This window comes from Ammospiza nelsoni, chromosome 2, assembly GCF_027579445.1.
Source record: "Ammospiza nelsoni isolate bAmmNel1 chromosome 2, bAmmNel1.pri, whole genome shotgun sequence".
NCBI lineage: Eukaryota > Metazoa > Chordata > Aves > Passeriformes > Passerellidae > Ammospiza > Ammospiza nelsoni.
The window spans coordinates 12,090,377-12,111,753 of NC_080634.1; the positions used below are offsets into that span (position 1 = coordinate 12,090,377).

Here is a 21,377-nt window from a genome sequence, read left to right on the forward strand (position 1 = left end):
CCCATTGTATGCACCCCAGAGCAGAGCAGTGCTCAGAGCTGCTGTGGCCCTGCATGCTGGACGCACACAGTGGCCACTAGCTCTGCAATGTCAGGCAGGGGAGCAGAGGGGCCTACGAACATCCCAAAGCCCTCCCAGCCAGGCTGGACACAGCCCTCTCCCCACAGTGCCCCTGTACATTTGAGGAAAAGACTCCTCAGAAGGGGATGCAGGGCTGCTGGCCCTCCAGCCACCCTCTCCACATCCCCATGGACTCACTTTCCTACCCAAACCCTGGCCTCAGGTTGTGCCAGGGAGGTTTGGGATGGCCCCAGCTTCCTCAGCCTTTTCTTGTAAGACAGATGCTCTATCCCTTCATCATCTCTGCAACCTCTGCTGGAGCTGCTCCAGGAGCTCCCTGTCTCTCTTGTCCTGAGGGGCCCAGGACTGGACACAGCACTCCAGAGGTGCCTCACCAGGGCTAAGCAGAGGGGCAGGATTGCTCCCTAACCTGCTGGCAGTGCTGTTCCTAATCATCCCAGGATCCCCACTGGCCTCCTTGGCCACAAGGAAGCTCAGGGATAGTTTGTTCTCCACCAGGACCCTCAGGTCCTTCTCAGAGAGGCTTCTCTTACCTGACCCTTACCTTGGTACCAAATCAACAAGGTTTACCAACACACTTGTACCTGGAGATTAATCATCTTCTGACAACTAGAATCAGGGATTTTCTACTGCCCACTTACACAAGCAATGATGCTGCTGATTTTTTCCCCTCCTGAACTATACAATACTCAGATAAGCTCAAGCCCCTACTCCTGCATTTGTAGAGGGGCTTTGGAACAGCTGGAGGATATGGAAGAAAACAATAAAAAATAATAAAAACACAAACCCAACCTGTCCTATGACACCCAGTTATCACTAAACATAGGCCAATCAATAAACATGCTCTGAACTTTGGCTTATTTCTCAGCTTGAGTTTAAAATCAAACCTAAACCTTTCTTCATGCTGGTCATGCCTTCAGCTCAGCTATAGAAGTTACTCCATTGTCACTTCAAGAGCTAAAACCACATAAGACTTTTAACTTTTTTGTGTGTGTGTCTGTATCTTCCACTCATCCCATCCTCCCCCAGATTTTTTCAGTGCAACTCAGCAACTTTCAGCTACTCAAATGCAGCCCTGCAGTATTTTTGGCAGAGAGTAAGATTTCTTGTCATGGTAGACAGACATGAGTTTAAAAAATACAAAAGGCTGTTCTGATTTATTATGTATCATTACTACTTGCATTTCAGAATTAAAACACTTTATCAGTCTGATCCAACTTCATAAATAAATCATAACAAGGCAGTGTAGTATTACAAATTTATTGAGTTTTGTCAAAGTAATTTTTCAGCATTGAAAATTTCACATATATAAAACAACTTCTATGCATTAAAACCAAAGTATGGATTCTTTTTTTAATTTAAAGCAAATGCTGTGCTTTTTTAAACATCTCACGAACCAAATTCTTCAGTTATAAAGCTGATAAAAATAATTGATACACCACTAGTTTTTTCTTCAACATGTGAAATTCATCTCTTTGGGAAACAATACTTTTTAAAATTGTATCATGAAAGATACAGACCTGAAAAAGGATAAACAATCATACACAAGGCATAAACGTTACACAGAGTAACTCAGACATTTTATAAAGAGATCTGGAAAAGTACCTAAAATAGTGATATTTATTTAGTATAAAATTTCAATAATAAAATATTGCTCATAATAAATAAGAAGACATGAGTTTCATTAATACTGTTCTCCCCTTAAAGCTCTCTTGGATGTAACAGGATCAGACCTGATCAAATTAAAATTTTTATCTTGTCCTCTGTATGAAGGAGGCAGGTTTACAGGCTTCAGGTCATTCTTTGCTAGAAACAATTTTATTATAAACAAAACACAGAATTCATTTCAAGGCTCATGCGTAGTTATGGGAAAAAATAATAATCCCCAAATGTGAATAAACCTTATTACAGCAGATTTTAATACCCAAAATATTTGCCCTTTTTGTTAAACCCAAAGTGGAATAAGACTTCCCATGGATTATGAATACAAAGAGAAAGCTGCCCAAGTTTTCTCAAAAGCTTCTAAATCTGGGTGCAGGTGTACTTCAAGGTTATCAATGCTGTTAGGGACAGTTTGCTCTAGGGGGGATGGAAGTTGTTTCCCTTTATATGGGGACGTTGGATTTGGTCCCTGCTCTCCCCATCTGCAGGCAGGGCAGCTTGGAGCAGTTCTTGAGCAGCTGCTCGATGGCGATGTGGCGCACGTTGAGCTCCGAGGCCAGCGAGTCCTTCTCCTGCACCTGCTGGGCCAGCTCCTCAAACACATCTGCAACAACAGCATGGGGTCAGTGCACTGGGGCCCTGCACTCACACAGCCTCAGGAGGCAGTGACAAACAGCACTGGGGATGTGTGACGGTGTTCACAGGCGTTTTCGGATTGGGGAAGAGACGAGGATCTAACTCCATGTTTCAGAAGGCTTGATTTATTATTTTATGATATATATTACATTAAAACTATACTAAAAGAATAGAAGAAAAGGTTTCATCAGAGGGCTAGCTAAGAATAGAATAGCAAAGAATGATAACAAAAGCTTCTGTCTCAGACAGAGAGTCTAAGCCAGCTGACTGGGCTGGACAAGCCATATGAAGAGCGACTGAGGGAGCTGGGGTTGTTCAGCCTGGAGAAAAGGAGACTAAGGGGTGACCTCATCACTCTCTACAACTTCCTGAAGGGTGGCTGTAGTGAGCTGGGGGTCGGCCTCTTTCTCCGGGCGACAACGGATAGAACAAGAGGACACAGTCTCAAGTTGCGTCAAGCGAGATGTAAGTTAGAAGTAAGAAGGAAATACTTCACAGAAAGAGTGGTCAGAAACTGGAATCATTTACCCAGTGAGGTGGTAGAGGCATCATCCCTTGAAGAATTTAAAAAAAGACTGGATGTGGCACTTGCTGCCATGATCTAGTTGAACAGTTAGAACATCGGCTGGACTAGATGATCTTATAGGTCTCTTCCAGTCTTGAAAATTCTGTGATTCTGTGCTTCTGTGACTGTGATTGGCCATTAATTAGAAACAACTCTATGAGACCAATCCCAGATGCACCTGTTGCATTCCACAGCAGCAGATAACCATTGTTTCCATTTTGTTCCTGAGGCCTCACAGCTTCTCAGGAGGAAAAATCCTAAGGAAAGGATTTTCCATAAAAGATGTCTGTGACAGGGAAGAGGCACAGACATTTATTTAAGTGGGATCGTGCACAGGAGCTCTGCTTTTCCTGGTTCCAGCACAGCTTTGTATGCACGGCAAACTGAACAGCATCACTTTGTTTCTAGTCATAGACAACCTGAGCCAAGGTGGATTGTCACAGACATCTTTCATGAAAAATCCTTTCCTTAGGATTTTTCCTCCTGAGAAGCTGAGAGGCCTCAGCAACAAAATTTAAACAATGGTTATCTGCTGCTGTGGAATGCAACAGGTGCATCTGGGATTGGTCTCATAGAGTTGTTTCTAATTAATGGCCAATCACAGTCAGCTGGCTCAGATGGAGAGCCGAGCCACAAGCCCTTGTTATCATTCCTTCTTATTTTATTCTTAGCTAGCCTTCTAAAGAAGTCCTTTCTTCTATTCTTATAGTATAGTTTTAATGTAATATATATCATAAAATAATAAATCAAGCCTTGTGAAACATGGAGTCATCCTCATCTCTTCCCTCATTGAAAAACCCCTGTGAACACTGTCACAGACCTGAGGGGGCTCAGCCTGGGGTAAAGGAGGCTCAAGGGGGGACATTATCATTCTCTACAACTGCCTGACCAGGATGCAGCCAGGTGGGATAGGGCTCTTCTCCCAGGTAACAAGTGACAGGATGAGAGGAAATGGTTTAGTTTGCACCACACAAAGTTAGATTGGATATCAGGAAACATTTCTTCATGCACTGAAACAGGCTGCCCAGGAAGTGGTGGAGTCACCATCCCTGGAGGGATTTAACAGACATGGAGATGTGGCATTTAGGAACCACTTGGTTCTGGGGGGGACTTAGCAGTGCTGGGTTAATGGCTGCACTTGATGATCCTAAGGGTAATTTTCAACCTTAACAATTCTATGGTTCTAGTCAAATTCTTAAAGAGAATACTGTGACAATTTGCAGCACCAAAGCAGATTACATAATTCAATCTCTCTATATCACACATTCCCATGCAAAACAAGAGTCATCCATTGAAAACATAACTGACAGAAATCAAAATTTCTTTTCTAAAACCAGACTTTTTTTTATGACAAAGCACCACAAACACAAAACAAAGAGTATTGAAAAATTCTCACCCTGGATTTGCTTGAGCAGTTTTTCATTAAGTTGCTTTAATTCTCCTAGAGTCATTGTAGTCACTGCAACAAAAAATCTGTTATTACTACTACCGAAGTCACACGAGCATCCTTAAGCAGACTCCTATTTTCTCAAGATTTCTCCTATTTGCATCCTAATAATCAACAGATGCATGGCAGTAAATCAGGCACAACAGTACTTATCAGCGATTTGGGGAAAATTTGAAAAATCTCTCTTTAATGTTGACACAGACAAGGATTTACTTACTCCATTAGAAAACCCTCTCTTCAGTGTTAAAAAGGTGGAAAATCAAGCCCTGAAAAGAGTAGCATCCAGAGTCAGAACTGCTTGGCACATTTAGATATTATACTTGGCACTTTTAAATACTATACCTGGCTCCTCTGACTGCAAAACATGACTTCCCCAGTGTAACCCATGAAAGCACATCTGTTTAATTGTGGACAATTAAAAGGGGACAATTCTGAGCTAAGCCCTGCTATGTTTCCCAGCCTGCAAGAAGCAGCTTCCTGGCAGAATTTTCAGCATGTGGCTCCCTGTTTTGGTCATCAAGGTTTGTGCTTTATGCACACAAGAATAACTTGCACAGTTACCACTGAGTATCTCAGTGACAAATGATGAAGGACAATCCTGCCTTGATATGAAGACCAGCATATAAAAATAGGTTTCATTCTGTGCTCCTGGTGAGAACTATAAGATCCTCTGTGTCATTCAAAAACCCTTTTGTATTTCAGGTTGTGTGCATTGATCACCTTCACAGAAAACACACAGAGGAGGGAACTGTGGAAGCGTTCTTCAGTGCCCTTGATCAGCAGCAGGGAATCACTGGTCTGCTTCCGAGGGTTCCCTGAACCCTGCAGTGGGCACACATGGTGCCATGGCTGCTGCTGAGATGCCCTTGTCACCACGGTGAAAAGTGACAATCTGAGCACCACAGGGGGCACTGGCCACTGGCACAAGCTTTAAGACCTTGCAATTCCAAAATACTGCTTTTAAACTTCAGCAAAGCTCTTTCTGCTGCAGCTTAGCAAAGCTCTCATTGCATACTTGAGAGAAAAAATGATGCTGTAGCTTTTTTCCAGAGATTTCTCTGTGCAAAAGGTTTCTACATGGCAAATTTAAAGTCCTGAATTCTGAAAAAGATGGGTTTTAGCTACCCACTGGATTATTTGATTATCCTAAGCCTTCCCTTTCAAACTTTCTCAGAGCTGGCAGTTGTGGGATGTTAAACTGCTGACAGTACTGCCAAGCCAAAGAAGCTGGCAATAGCTAAGACTTGGTACTCAAGACATAATCCCAGCTAAGAATAAAACAGATTCACCTTTCTCCTCCATCAGTCAGGTAAAATGGTGCTCCTGCCTACCTTCAGCTATCAATAAACCTGAAAAGTCCCTTCTCACACTTTACCACTCTTCAAGCACCATAAAAACCCTGACTAAATTTAATATAGTAATTAAGAGCTTAAAATTTCAAGATTTCCCCCCTTTTTATACCCAGTGATAGGATGCTAATTCCCCCTTTCTTCAGTATTTTCACTAACATTTTGCCATTGGGCAGACAGACTTGTTCACATGTTTCATGTGAATCAAACACTGGTTCACATGTTTCACATGTTTCATGTGAGTGTTTTGGGACAGGACTGTTTCATGGCACATTATTCTGATACAGAAGGGAAAGGGAAAAGGAACAGAGCACTGAATTTAAATGGTAAAATATTATTCTATCCACAGCTGAGGCAAACTCTGAAAAAATACTGGCCAAGCTATTTACATTTCCATTAATACTGTTTTTCAGTAGACAGCTATGTTGTTAAGACTGAAAGTATTGCAGTAAGAAGGTACCTAATTCTGGCAGTCTAAGTTTACATCTAACAGACAAACTTAATCATAGAGCCTTTAAATGAATGTCTTTTAAAGGTAAATACTGCAAAATACAAGCAAAAATGCCTCAAAGCTGCATTGTGTAGTCAGAAGAAAAAACCTGTTATTGTGCTCAATACAGATTTAGATTCCCATCCTGAAATCAAAGACTGGGGATAAATTCCCAGTCACTAACTTCAATTAGACAACCCCATAAACCAGGTCAAGCTTCCATAATTCCCCTGTTATATGCTGTCCTGATTTATGTAATCCCAATTTATGACTCCAGTGGACAGGTGGTCAAACAGCCCAGTGTATCTGTTTTGATTTATGGCTTTAAGGCTACTAATTCACTACAAATGCAACATGACACATCATGCAGCAGTTAAGTAAAATCCTTTCATAAAGAATGAGAAATGACTCAGCTTTGCAAGGACAGAGTTGTCAGTTTGTCAAAAAAGAAAAGGGAGGCTAAAGAAGCCAATTCCAACTTCTTACAGTACCTCTTTCTCTGACTCTTCTGATTTCATTATTAGCTTGTTTTTCGTCACCTGTTTTTCCCTGGAATATTTTATCAGTGCTTTTGTTTTCTTTCTCAGGTCTTTTGAAATTCAGAAACCCTCTCCAATCACTTGCCTCATCTCCAAATGTAAGAGTGGACATTCCCCAGTTCAGGACCAAGCATTGCCTAAAAAGCAGGATGGTAACAGCACATACCTCTAGGAATCTATTCCTAACACATTTCATGCACCCTGATTTCAAAGACACTAAAATATCCTAGCTTTTTCTAAAGATTTCTCCCAGGAAAGAATTAGGGAAACTCATTTTCTGTTATTTTCACCATCCCCACAGTCATCAAAACATAGTTCAGGTCTTCTGCTACAGCCTTTAAGAGCACATAGTGGCAAAAGGGCCTTCGCAGTTTCTTAAGCTCAAAAAATACAAGAAAAAAACAAATCCAGTAAAATGCACTGGAAAGTCTGCTGTTATTTCACAAGTTTGTTCTGCTACATGACCTCTAATTTCCCCTGCTGTTTAGGGCAGATCTCTGTGAAATGGAATTCAGGGCACTGTGCAAGTTCAATAAGAGAGAGATTTGCAGGAGCTGAGTAACCTCCACCTCCACAGGCAGGGCTGTGCAACTCCCAGGAATGACATGGAAATTAAATGTTCTGCATACATTAGACATGTCCTGTGTCACACTGGGGTACAGCTAAGAGTAAAATAAAATAAAAATAAAATAAAAATAAAGTAAAATAAAATAATAAAATAAAATAAACAAAATAAAATAAAAACAAAAACCACCAGCCAAACCACCCTATTTGCTCAGCCAGGTAGCTCTTTTTTCGCCATAATTTTTACATGCTGGACTTCAGGCTGAGAATTAATGCTCTGTGGAGACATGAAGTGGTCAACAGGTATTGAAAGAAAGCCCTTGCTTGCTAGGCTGTGTGTAAATGGATGCATACTCACGTTCCTCCCTGCTGTGCTGAGGATGTCTCCTATGAACACTGGCAAGTGAATCCCCTTCAGCTTTTTCAGCTTTCTGGACCTGGCTGCGGTTGGGCCACAAAACGCTGCTGCAGCAGAAGGTAGCACCGAGTCTGAAATCCGTGGATTCTCTTGGTTCCAGCAGAGTCTGTGAGCAGCTTGAGATGCCTCCAGATTTCCCATCTATCCATTTTGCAGAGTATCTAGGTACTGGGGACTCAAACTGTGGGAGTAACTTTCTATCAGTCTGATGTCTGAAGCTAAAAAGCTGGTGTTGGGATGGTTTTGAGCTTTCAGAATCAGAGTCTAAATCCTTGTTTTGTGCATATTGTATGATCCAGTTAATTTTTTTGCTCAAGATATTTTTTACTTCTGCATAAGGACTTCTAGAGAGCTTTGATCGTGGACAGTCCTGATTTGCTATTAAGTGGAATTTTTCAAAGCAGTCTCTGTGCCCCCTTAAAGATCTTGTATGTAGAAGGTCTGACTTTGGTACTCCTGTAAAGACACAACAGAAAGAAGTTCACTTACTGATAATTTTTTAATATCTTAACACACAAGCAACCAAGAAAACAAAAACTTTAGTGATCAGTCTTATCACTGAAGCAAACAAGGGTACATCACAGTCCAAAATTTGTGAAGTTTCCCTCAGGCTTGAGTCCTTGTCACACAAAGTGTTCTGCACATCACAATCTCTGGAGCAGGACTTCAGCGTGTGCCTCTTGCATGGTGACAGAGATGAAGCAAACTGACAACTCCACACATGCTGCATCCCCCCTACACACAAGTGTATAAGCTGCAGAGGTAAAATAAACCCAACTGTGCTCCAGCAAGTTCTATAGAATGATCCTGAAGAGCAGTCTGACAGCACTCATACAAAGCTCCCATCTTTATGCATAATGTTATGAGCCATCTGCTCAAATACTGCAGGGTGCAGGCTTGTCTCATTCAAGTGGTCAAACATAAGTCAGATCTCATAATATATAAACTATAATAATAGTTTATATATAAACTATAATAATAGTTTATTATTTTGCACTGGTACAGGCCTGCAGCCTAGCTAGGGAAGCAAGCTCCAACACTGTCAATCCTTGCCAACATTAAACTGTCCTGAAATTCATTTGAGGTGTGTTGGTTTTGGCTAGGATAGAGTTAATTTTTATCTCAGTGTAATATGGGGCTGTGTTTTGGGTTTGCACTGCAGTGTTTTCATTATCATTGAGCAGGGCTTACACAGTCAAGGCCCTTTCTGCCTCTCTCACCACGCTGACAGAGGCTGGGGGCATGCAAGGAGCTGGGGAAGGACACAGGTGGAACAGCTGATCCCAACTGCCCCAAGGGACATTCCACACCAGATGGCATCATGCTCAGTGTATAAAGCTGGGGAACAAGGTGGAAGGGAGGAATGTTTGGAGTGATGGCATTTGTCATCCCAAGTCACCGTTGTGCATGACAGAGCCCTGCTCTCCTGGGGATGGCTGAACACCTGCACAACCATGGGAAACAGTGAATGAATTCCTTATTTTGCTTTGCTTGTACAGGCAGCTTTTGCTCTCCCTTTAAAACTGTCTTTGTCTCAGCCCACAAGCAGAAATTCTCTCCCATCCCACTGGGGTCAAACCATGACATCACACAAGATGGATGTTTATTCTCCTCTCTGCTCATCCTCCCTCAAAGACTGTTCAAATAGCTACAGCAGGTAACTCAAACCTCTAAGTAACAGCTAGTGATTGACAGGTTAAAAAGGAACACAATCTGTGAGGATCTGCACTTGGTGAGTGAACACAGATGGTATGAGAAATGACTATTCCAGAAAGTTAATAGTGCCCCACTACAAAATTACTTTCTGCTACTTCAGTGGATATTTATTTTTCTTCACATACACAGCAGATTCAGAATCCAAGTCCAGAATAATAAACAGTTTGTCATTTATCTCAGTGCCCCATATATTACTTGGAAGGGTCTCAATACAATGAAAACCAATTCTGTCAAACAAGTTTGTCACTGCAAATAACAATAACATACCTGTGAACCATAGGTTGAAAGTGCTTAATTTAAAAGTAGTATTTTGAAGTACTTAAAACAACAAACAATGTAACTGGATCTCTGAATCTAGACAACATGAACCAACCTGCAGCAATCCTATATTTTAGCTATTAAAAGTGACTAAAATATAAGAAAATCCATGAAATACAACAGGTAACAAAATCTGGTAACAGAGACATTTACAGACAGTCAGAACAATGCTACATGTTACAACAAGTCTCAGTTCCAGTTGATTTACCCTCTTAAATTCTTGTGGTAAATTGTAATCACCCCACCCATACAATTAACAAATGATACAATGTTTTTGTTAAGTTACTGAATCTCACAAAATCGCACCCTACTCTCAAAATTAATCTGAAAAGGTAAAATTTTTAACATGAAACTGAAAACAAACCTAAGCACTTCATTTTGATTATCTCACTTGCTGGTATCTGCTGTTTGAAGTTGGGGAGTTCAAACATCTAGAGTAGCCATCACAAATTGTTGATTTTCCACTCTTTGGGCAGCACTGAAATTTAAGTGCATTTATTTTCTGGCTGAGTTCCTGAGAGCGCACACAATTTATGGGGCAAAAATATCTAAAAAACTGGAAAATAAAAGAAAACAGCAGTGGAATTAATTTTGTTCTTAGGAGCAGAGGAAAAGGTAAAATCATGAAAACAGATGTTCCTTCTGCTCATGAGGTAACTATTAGAAGAAACAAAACTCAGATACACTCTTTACTCCAGAGGTAAGAGTAAGGGGGCACTTTATTCCTCCTTTCAGTGGGCAGTCAAGATTCTCCACATCTCAAAATACTTATCAACCACTTTCAGCAAACAAATAACAACTTTTCTTAAACTCTGCATAATCTGCTGCCTACTTGCAATGCTATTTTACCTCTTTATGGAGACTTAAAAAACCCCAACAAACATTTCTATTAAAAACAAGAAAGACAAGTCATTTGTTTTCATGGCTTATCAGCACCATTTAAATAAAGCAAGCCTGCTTAACTCAAGTAGCATGATGGAAACCTTAAGTCTTTAAGCCATCAAGGGAAAGCAAACACTGTCAAGTGAAATTATAAGGCAAATATATTCACAGCACTACAAACCCTAGAAAACTAGAGTGATTTGTTGAATGTTACTTGCTTTACCCAAGTGATTCTTCAATATTCTACTTTGCTGCTGCTCATAGTGCTTTCTTTTACTTATAGAAAATAATCAATGGGCTGAAAAACATGCTTTGCACAATTTTCCACACAATAATGCTCAGGAACCCACTTAACAAACACACCTGCACAATAAATGACAGAATACTGATGGTATCATTTATAAAAAGAAATTCCTTTGAGGCTGCTTCATTATTTCAATGAGAATTAATGTTACTTGTCCAGTAGGAGAGGAGCATAAGACCACACAAAATAGCCAGTACATAAATTGTTACACAAAGAAAGAACGAGTGCAGCATGACCTCATGAAGCCCCAAATGAATTATGTCCAAGTCTTAAGCTCAAGGTTATTCAAGTATTTCCTTCTGATGAATTTATCTTTTAAGAGTTCTGAACATTGCTAACTTCCCCATTCTAAAGGCACGCTGCTCAAAGAGATCTGTTTTATCTGAACTCAGTAATAGAGTGCCTGAAATGAGCAATTATTACAGAAGAAAAAAAAAGCTACTTCAAGAGTTTAGGCTTTGCTATTTATATGCCATAATGTCCCTCTTTCTGAGCACAGGGCAGGTTATTGCAAAACATTCCCGTACACAGAATTTACATCCTACCCCTTCTCTTATTCCACCACAAAACCCTCAAAGGGGTCCTATCTAAGGAATCTTGAATAAAGTAAGGAACTGAAAATGTGCAAATCCAAACCGGTTTTGCAGAGAACTGCTAACAGACCTGCTTCAGCTTTCACAGAACTGGTTTGGATTTTTACTGTGACAATCACACACAAAACTAAAACAACCATCCACCTCTCTTTTGTCCTAAGGTGACAATTAGTCCTTTCCCATGCAGAGAACATCAGCCATAACCTTCTGGAAGAGCTGAGCAGGGACAGCAGCTGCAGTGCCAGCACAAACTAACAACCACACACCAGAATCACAGCAAGTTAAGGGATGGTTCTCTGGAACAAATCCTTCTGTTGTGGGCAATACCATCAGCCTCATGAGGCAGAAAAGATGTCCATTTCTTTTTGGGAAGATTTCATGCTCCACTCAGGCTACTTCATATTTTTCCCTTCATCATAACTGCAGAAAAAGCTACAATCTGGTGAGCTGGCATGGACAGAGTGATATATATATAAATCATTCAGTTTTATTGCTTTATTCAAAACAGATTAATAAAGCATGACAAGACTTCTGTACAAAACAAGAAGCAACACTGTAATTTTGATAAACAGCTATTGTGAGTTTTGGGGACTTTCACAGGGTTTCAGTTCTGTCTCCACATTTCTGTTTGCCAATATCAGCCTCAATCTTTGTTACTTTTTGTCTGGTTCTTCAAATCTGCAATCATGAAACCATCAACTTCCCCTCCCCACTCCCCCACTTGCAGGTATGTATATTTGCTCCTTGTCTTACTTTCCAAGAACAAGACTGCAGACTATGTCCAAGTACACTCTAATTTTCATGTTTACTTTTTCAGAGAAGGAAAAAAACCCTCAAAAACCGACAAAAATACCCCACCCACCAACCATGCAGAGAAGAAAAGTTTAATTTGCAGGGCAAAAAAAAAAATCCCACAGAATTCACTAATATCTAGAAGACCATATCTAACAAACTTAAGACAGAACAGATGCTATTAGGAAACAAGCTCATGCCAGAGATCATTCCTCAAGTGCACATGATTCACAGGCTGATGCCAAACCTCCAGACAAATCATAAAACAACATAACTGCTTACAATCCATTGTTTGTTTCTGATTCTAGTACCTCATGTGTCCTAGATGAAATATGAACATATCACTTCACTCACAATATCTTTGCATACTGACTTGAAGAACAGGACTTCCTCCATAAGTGCCTAATGCTTAGGGGAAAAAAAAACCTCAACCAAACCCTGGCTTTTAATTTATAAGCCATGCAAGGCAGCCAGTCAACATGATTCCTAATCCACTCCTACAAGGTAATTTTGTAAATGCATGACTAGCAATCAGGCAGTTTAATACATATTTTTTTAAACTTCTATTTATTCCTAACTGTAAAGAAGCTGAGGAGAGAGAATATTTACAAGATAACCAGGTGAGCAATCACTACTCAACAAATTCTACCCCATTTTAAGGCATTTGTACTTGAAAGTAAATGAGTTTTGATCATTAAAGTTTTTTGCTTTCTGTCTCTTTTGAGGGTAAGAAACCTACAAAGACAATTTCTGCCTTTGCAACTGATTCACTGAGAACCTTCTTCATTATAAAGACACAGAACTAAAAGTGAAATCATTGCTCATATGGGCAAATGAAATGTTTGTTTATATAAAGCTGGCTAGCAGAGTTGTTCTATTTGGAGATTATAATACTAATCAATAAGTCAAATTCAAAAGGAATGTTCTTGAATAACAAGATTACTCCACATCCCTTCACAAATGTTTCCATAGAAAAAAATAAATCAGTGATCATTAGCCTGCTTATCTTCAACAGTGAGTTTTTTTTCATTTGTCTGCTATTCTCTTAAAAAAACCCCAACAAAATAACAACCAAACTTATTTGTTCTTTCAGATCCATCAGTTGGAAATAAGCTTACATTCCCCTCTTAGCATTTTCTAATGTGCTGCTGTAAACTAATTTATTTTTTGCAATGGTGAATAGCAGCTGAAGTAGAAAATCCTCCCTGAATCTAAGATGAACTAAAATTAACAGGAATATTTGTAGACACATGATTAGTCAATGAAAAGTTTGTAGTATGCCATTAGTTATTTAAAGCCTCCTTAAAGAATTTACAAATACTTATGGGTAAGATTTATACCTGAGCATCTTTCCTGCCTCCAGTTTGAGTTGGCAGTGGAGACCTAACAGGTAACAGGTAATTCCTTCACAGGCAGTGAAGAAATGCTTGTCAGGCAAAATTCACCTCATCTGAAACACTGAACTGCAAAGAGATTTGTGACAGACACCTCTGCCCTTCTCCTTTCACCCTAGAGCAAGCAAGAACCCTTGCCTGTGGCTGCTCACTTTCAGAGCCCTGGTCCTCACTGTGTGCTCCCAGATGTTCCAGCTGCTGCTCCCCTCAGCAGCACTCTGTACACAGGGATGTTCAGCCAGCTCATGGAACAGCTCCTGGACATCTGTGAGTGTCCACTGGAAGCACAAAGGTCAGATGAGCCCCAGTGTGGTTTACCTTGTGTGCAGACACAAAGGCTTCACAAGACATTCAATGCTCATGCCTGTTTATTTTAAGCCACTGCTGCTTACCAAGAGTGCTGAAAGAGGGGGGCTCCCAGAAAAGCAGATCCCAAGACCTGTTCAAAATGCATGAGACAGAAGCAGCCCATGATAACCTAAGACAACAAGTTATCCACATGTCTAAATGACAAAAACCTGATACTCTTCAGCTGTACAATTGTGCCAACACTGAAAAGCAGGATCATTAGAGATGTGCATCTCCAGTACATCTGCTTGACAAGATGTAAAGCCAACTGCTATTTTTAAGGGTTTACATGCAATCTCATTTGAGAGTTAAATCTTATGATTTATTAGACTGGCTAGAAGGAAGATGCCAGTGCCATTCATTAACTTCTAAAACCAGACACTTTGCAAATACTAGATATTATCTTGTTCATAAATTAAAGTTCTCTCCTTGCTTTCATATGATAATGCTAGTACTTTCCATACATCAAGTGTGCACACAAATCACCTCCCACTTCATTCCTATCAGCTCATTTGTATTTTAGCACAGAGCAAAGATATCAGACAGAACAGAAATCCAGCTGGCCCCTTAAATATATTTTCAAAAATCATGTTCCTTATAAACTACTTTACTAAGAAGAATTTGTATTAAACAAAGCAATGACTGACGAAAATTTCACTACTGAAAATATTATATCACATAGTTTGCAAGAATAATCAGTTAAATAGACCTAGAAGAGAGTGGAAATCATAAACTGGTATTTCTGCAATCTGGATGATGCCAGGTAACATAAATACTCAATTATCTTGTTGGCATGGACAAACCTCCCAAATCTGCACATGAAGAATGCAAAAATGCTTTTATTGAACCAGCTCCACATCTTAGCATTACTCGGTGGTACTTGTACAGCATTCAGAGTAAGAACAGCATCTCCAATCATGCTCTGACTTGAATTTGTAGTTAAGAGCTTCAGTGTAAACTGCAGCTAATTTCACATGTCCATTCAACTTTGCAGAAATGAGTCATACCCCTGGCCTGCAAATGCTACCTTGAAACAAGTTCTCATCTGTCTAGTTTAAAGAGCAACGATGGAAATTTTTATCTTTTATTGCCAGAATAATCTATTTTACTGTTTATCATTTCATTAACACTGAAAAAATAGGGATGTGTAATATTCTGGAACAGAATTAAATCAGTGATTTCCACTTGTTTCAACTATACCTTACAACACATTTAGTTCAGTGAGATATTCTTCTGTAGGGTGTAAAAAGGAGAAAAAGGAGAAAAAACCCTGAAATTCAAATGCTTACACGTTTGCAACAACTAAACCCACCCCCTCGTTTTTTTTTTTTTTTTTTTTTAATGAACACAGAATGAGAAAATTATACAAGATTTTATAGACCTTAACAGGAAAAAAGCTGTGTGGCAAGACAGATTTATTTATAACATCCTTGTCTCAAACTGGAGACTCAGATGCACTAACCTGATGCTGAAATTGCCTCAAAAGCTGAGTCTATCAGCACTTGAAAGGACCATGGAAACCTAACTACCTCAACATAAATCAGGGGAATGGATGCCCAGTACTTTCACTGTCTCTTATATTACAGGACCTGGGATGGGAGCTGTCATTTGCTATTCAGCTGCTCGGCTCTAAACAGAAATGGAAGTGAGCCAGTTTGCTTGTCAGCCAGCACTCTCCAAGATATTATTGTTGCTAGCAGCACTGGACAAGCAAAAGAGTAAAAAATCATCTCAAACAATCACATTTTCCACTTCTATTACGATTTGCCTTCATTACAACTCTTGAATGTGAGGAAATGCAGGTTTTTAAATAATTCTTCATTAAGAAATACCAGCATAAACCAAATTAAAGCCAGATACACTATGTAAAGTAATGTAAAGGTAAGTCATAATTGTGGTAGACTTCTAAGTTTGGTGTTCAATATCTAGAAGCTGGAATTTCCACAGGTGTCCAGAGGATCCCAGGACACAGCTGCCTTGTGCAATGCCCTCCCATGGGAAGACACCTGAACCTCCAAGCAGCCCCACAGTCAGGAAGCTCTGGCTGCTGCTGTGTGAGGGGTGAGACAGGGGACACACAATCACACAGAGCCACAGACTGGCTTGGGCTGGAAGGAACCCTAAAGATCATCTCATTGCAACACCTTCCACTAGAGCAGGGTGCTCAGAGCTCCATCTCACCTGTCCTAAAAACACTGCTAGGGATGGGAGCATCCACAACTTGGAAATGCTACAACCAGAGTTTCAAAACACCATATTCAGGCAGAGGATTTTGTTTTGTTGATGTATACATTTACAGACAGTTTTTATACACACACAAGCATGTATTTTTCAGTTTTCAGGCATTTCTCCCCATCCTTGGTATCACTGAGATTTGTTAGTACTGCATCTCTGCTAGCAGAGTTCAGTATTTTCTCATATGCTAATGAAATTATAAAGAAGAACTTTGTTTCCACTAACACACAACACGTGATTTCCTGGCTTATGCAAACCAGTCACAGATGAATTTAAAACATTTCCTGTTTCAATCCACTGATTACTACTGTGACACCCACTCAGAAAAGCAAACAATGCACCCTCTCTGATGCTCCCTTCATCTGTACAAGGCAAACAAAGCCCAACTTGAAGCCCAGCAGATCCTGCCCACCAGGATATTCTAAACCCCATGTACAACTTTAAAAACACTGCCCACAATCAGCTTCATTTTTCAATATGTTTAGTATTTCACATGTAAGTGCTTTGCATATTTTAAACCTTAAGAAGCACATTAATATTCTGTTGTATCATCTGACTGTGAACCTTCAGACACAAAAGCCAGTTTGGCAACAGAAGTATTTAGGTGCAGCTTAGTACACTCAGCTTCCCTGAGTGTGAATCCTCAAACTGAGTGAGCTGGATGAGCCAGTACAACTGGAAAAAAATACTGCCCTTTGCAGAGACAACACTGCTCTCACCCCTTCTAGGCTGAACACCAGAACCACTAAACTCTGCTGAGCATGTTGCTCTTTCCTTACTCAAGAAAGATAGATGACATTTAACAGGGTTCAGTTTAAACCTGCATGTTGGCTTTGGTTATTCCAATGCCCACGTTCTCTTTTCTTCCCCCCTTGCTATCACTCTGTCAGTCAGCTTCAGAGAAATAGATCCTATAATCCATATGTATCCCTCCTGAATAAATTCTGGGATTGACACCACAGCTGATCTTCCAGTTACACTCAAACCAGCAGCTTCTGTGAATTAACAGAACTTAGTAAAAAGCATAATCACAGTTTATTTCACTTAAATACTAAAAATCTATTATTATAAAAATAATGATGGAGACCTGATATCTGATAAAAATGATAGGTTTTATGGCACAGTAACTGACTTCCTTAAATAGAAATTCAACAGTTGTTTAATCAAGACAGAAGACAGATTAAGCTTTCTGTATAGCAGTATTCTCTATAAAGGACTATAAAAGAAACACAATTTTCCCCCAGTTATGTAACACTACCAAGATACCGTCCAAACATAATAAAGGTTACAAATAAACACTCCAAAGTCAGGAAAGTAAGGGCTGAGCCATGTCGTAATATTAATCCAGACTTGAATCATTATTAGAGATGGGGATGGTCTCCAATTCCCCATTTCTAATTCCTCTTCTTACTGACCCAAGCCAATCAACAACAATCAGCCAATCTCAACCATCGAGACACAGGCAAACCTTTCCAGCTGCTGAACTCACAGATGCCAGGAGCTGCAGAGATTCACCACCACCAGATTACACTGTAATTAAGTGCAGCTAAGTAAATTATATTTCTGTAGTATTTTGTTCACAGACACTTGAGAAAGTCTGTTTCAAGGGTTCAGCTGCATCAGTTCCCAGTACATGGATTTGCCATCTCCAGGCTTAAGCAGTCACATGCTGCTGGCATGAGGGGAAACAGAACTGTCTTCGGCACTTTTGTTAATATGATGCCCTGCTAAAAAAAGAAAAAAGCCTACTGCCAGAATTTCATACCTAGACTCAGATATTTAGGTCAGAAAAGACCTTCAAGATCACCGAGTCCAACTGCAAACCTAGTATTGCCAAACCCACTGCTGGTCCTTGCACATCCATCTGTAATTCTCCTTTCTATCCCAACTCAGCTGCTGGTGCAGACTGCATGGTCAGGAAAGATGGAAGAGGTGCCACACATTCCAATTAAGTCAGACAGCACTTACCACATGGAAGCTAACAGGGTGCTGCAAACTGTGGGAGTACTCAAGCATCCTGCAAGATGCTGAGCTGTGACTAATAGCCTGCCTGCTCTCCAACAGCAGCTATTTCCTGCTTCTCCGAGGGAGCAGCTCCACACCAAAAATGAGCAAGCCTGAGTTAGCTGTTGCATGAGTATCTTTTTTAGAATTGCCTACTTCACTTCCTGAAATATTTAATTTATGTATGGGTTTTAATTGCTGGCAGTTTTAAATATGATGCTGCATAAAAAGACAAACGACCAGCGAGATTGACACTCGTTTGGAAGTGTGGGATAACACATCCACAGGAGTTGGTGCAACTTGCAGCTGATTCTGTTCAACAAGGTTTAATGCAGCTGAACTCCATTAAAACATAACCAGGAGGTCAGAGTGAAAACATCCAGCATAACATTGTGCTTTAGTGAATTACAGTTCGTGCTGTACCCAGGGCTGCAAAAAGACTTAGAAAAATCAGACTTTGTCACAAAAAAATACAGGAATGTAGAGATAGGTCAAAAGTAGGAAAAGTGTGACCAGAGGTATGGTAAAGAGCTGACTCATGCAGTAGTTCAGCTAAAAAGCCTTATAATGACTCTATATAAAAAGTCACTGACACATCCTCTGCCACTTTCAAGCCTCTCCTCCCTATGAGCAGTAACAGAACATCTTTTCAAAGTGGCACACAAAAGAGAGACTATCAGAAATTGAGGCATTTTGATGTTAACATGATCAAAGATATGTATACTTTTATTATGCAAAATAAAAGAACGGCCTATAACTTCAGGGAAGCTTTTATCACTATTCTATTCCATGCAGCCTCCTTTTAAAATTAACTGGAAATTTAGAAGATTATGTAAAGGTTTCCACAGATTAGTCTTTCCTAGCACCAAGGCTATTTAGAGCAAAAAATCCCAAACCTATTCCACTTAAAACACATGATCACTTTGTAAAGTCACAGCCATAACAAGCAGCTTTGACAAATCCACAGCTTATCTCAAACAACAGAGCACAGAAACCATCCAGCAATTTTTTAATGTGTTCTATCACTTTCAACACTTTCAAAACAAAACTAGATTAGCAGTGTAATGGAAGCACTTAATTCTCAGTGTGCTGGTATGTTTTCAAAGCCTATGGAGAGAAACATCCTCTCTCCATATTGACAAGTCTAAACCTAACATTCCAAAGCAGTAAGAAAACTCAAAGAAACTGACTTAGGTTAGACAGCTGCTCTTGAGTTTCAACAAAAACTACAAGTACACAGGCACGTCTCTTCTAAACAAAAGGAAAAACATGTCAATTACCTCTGAAGTATCAGAGTAGTGTTCACATTGAAATACACTGCCTCTACTAGCAACAAAAGTCTACTACCTGTTATCAAGAAATGAGAACAGAAATGATGGGACTAATCACATAACACTGTTGAGATCCTCGTATTCAATTGCCTCACAGCAACATAAATTACTCTGGGTAGTCATATCTACATATAATTGGCAAAGATCACTCTGTGTAAGGGGAAGAAGTTACTTTGCTGCTCCCAAGACAAGCAATTTGACTTAAAAAGGGACAAAAATAATCTACTGCTCATTCTTGCATGAAGAAAAGCAACAAGATGGGGAAATTCTTTACCAAAACTGGTTTAAAATTTTGAAAATACTATTCTGGAGACCAAAATGGCTCTACAAGATTAGTGTTTTAAAAGATGGCAAAAATTCCTACTTTGCAATCTGCTGGCTTTAGGAAGCTTTGATAATGAATCGTGTTTTATCACACTACACATACCAACACTTTATGAAAACGAATTTCAAAATTTGTATCATAATGTCAAAAAGAAAATATGAAAACAATAATTCCATTCCCCTGAGCAGATCTAGTGAAAGCAAAGTGATCTGCTTCCAAAAACCCTGAATATCATGCTATAAAATTTGCAACTTAAGCTTGCTTTATACACAGACCCCCTCTAATTATTGAGCAAATAAAGGCAGAACATGATTCAGACCCCAAATCCAACATCAGCGGTCTAATGCTAGGAGATGGAATAAAAACATCAGGGCATTCCAGAGGCTCTGGAAAGAGAGGGCTCATCTTCACATCTGGAGGAGCAGCACCCACCTTTAGAGCTAGAAAACAAACTGATATAAAACTTTATGTACGGACAGGCGTTTCCAAACCCGACGGAAGCTTTGGAGGAGCCGTCTGTGCGCTCAGCCCCGGCCGGGCCGGCCCAGCAAGGCTCCAGCTCCCACGGAATCTCTCACCTTCGATGTTCAGCTCGAAACAGACGTGGCAGAAGGAGAGCGTTTCCTTCTCGGTGCCCAGCTTGCAGACGCTGCAGATGTTGTCATCGTCCAAGTCGATGCTCACGAACTGCTCCTCGTTCATAGTGCCCTGCGGAGGGGGGCACGGCACGGCGGGGTCACTGCGGGGCCACCCGGGCCGCGCCGCCGAGGGGAGGGCCCGCAGCGGGGCGGGAGCGTCCCGGCAAAGTTTCCCTTCAGAGAAACGGAGGCCAGGCCGCACGGACCGAGATTCCCCCTTCCCTCGCCCGAAGGCTGCCCCGTCCCGTCCTGATCCCCAGCAACTCCATCACCAGCTCCATCAGCGCTGCCCCTTCCCTCCCTCCACTCCTCCCTCCCTCCCTCCGCGCACCAGCGGCGCGGGCGCCCCTCCGCCGCCCGTACCGCGATACCCCCGGCTCTGCCCTAACCCCTACCGCTAATCCTACCCCGGTCCCGTATCCCAGCCCCGATCCTCAACGCCAGCCCCGTCCCCTCTCACCGCCGCCCGCCCCGGCCGCGCTCCGCTTTGTCCGCCCTCCCGCGCCGCCGCCGCCGCTCTCGGCGCCGGGCACCGCCCGCCGCTTCGGGCCGGCACCACCGCCCGGCGGCACGGGGGGACACCGGGGAGCTCGGACCGCGTCCCGCCGCACCCGGGCGGCTGGAGTGGCCTCGGACCTGGGCAGCGAAACGCGGTGAGCCAGGAGCTCCCGTTCTCCCCGGGTCTCCGGGCGGGCAGGGCGGCGGAGAGAGGCCGCGCTCCCCCCGCAGCAGTTGGTCTGCGCCGC

The 21,377-nt window shown here is 41.2% G+C and overlaps 1 protein-coding gene across 3 annotated transcripts; it reads right to left on the reverse strand.

The window, feature by feature from the left end:
• Positions 1-1,327: 1,327 nt before the first annotated feature.
• Positions 1,328-21,152, reverse strand: C2H21orf91 (chromosome 2 C21orf91 homolog). 3 transcript variants are annotated; one of them, XM_059466540.1, is made up of 5 exons: positions 21,092-21,152; positions 20,572-20,701; positions 7,692-8,207; positions 4,341-4,403; positions 1,328-2,347 (listed from the first exon to the last, which is right to left on the reverse strand). In XM_059466540.1, the coding sequence occupies exons 2-5, from the start codon at positions 20,693-20,695 to the stop codon at positions 2,187-2,189; spliced, it is 864 nt and encodes a 287-aa protein (XP_059322523.1). In that variant the 5' UTR covers positions 20,696-20,701; positions 21,092-21,152; the 3' UTR covers positions 1,328-2,186. The 3 variants fall into 3 exon arrangements, with proteins under 3 accessions (XP_059322523.1, XP_059322522.1, XP_059322524.1); XM_059466539.1 differs by lacking the exon at positions 21,092-21,152 and adding an exon at positions 21,039-21,058; XM_059466541.1 differs by lacking the exon at positions 21,092-21,152 and adding an exon at positions 21,027-21,035.
• Between the last annotated feature and the right edge of the window lie 225 nt (positions 21,153-21,377).

What these genes read in the sequence shown, in the direction of transcription:
- C2H21orf91 (XM_059466540.1), bottom strand. Translation starts at nt 20,695, where the DNA reads ATGAACGAGGAGCAGTTCGTGAGCATCGACTTGGACGATGACAACATC. An exon ending in TTTCGAGCTGAACATCGAAG is followed by an intron (nt 8,208 to 20,571) that starts GTGAGAGATTCC and finishes GTGTCTTTACAG; the next exon opens with GAGTACCAAAGTCAGACCTT. An exon ending in ACTGCTCAAGCAAATCCAGG is followed by an intron (nt 2,348 to 4,340) that starts GTGAGAATTTTT and finishes CTGTTGTTGCAG; the next exon opens with ATGTGTTTGAGGAGCTGGCC.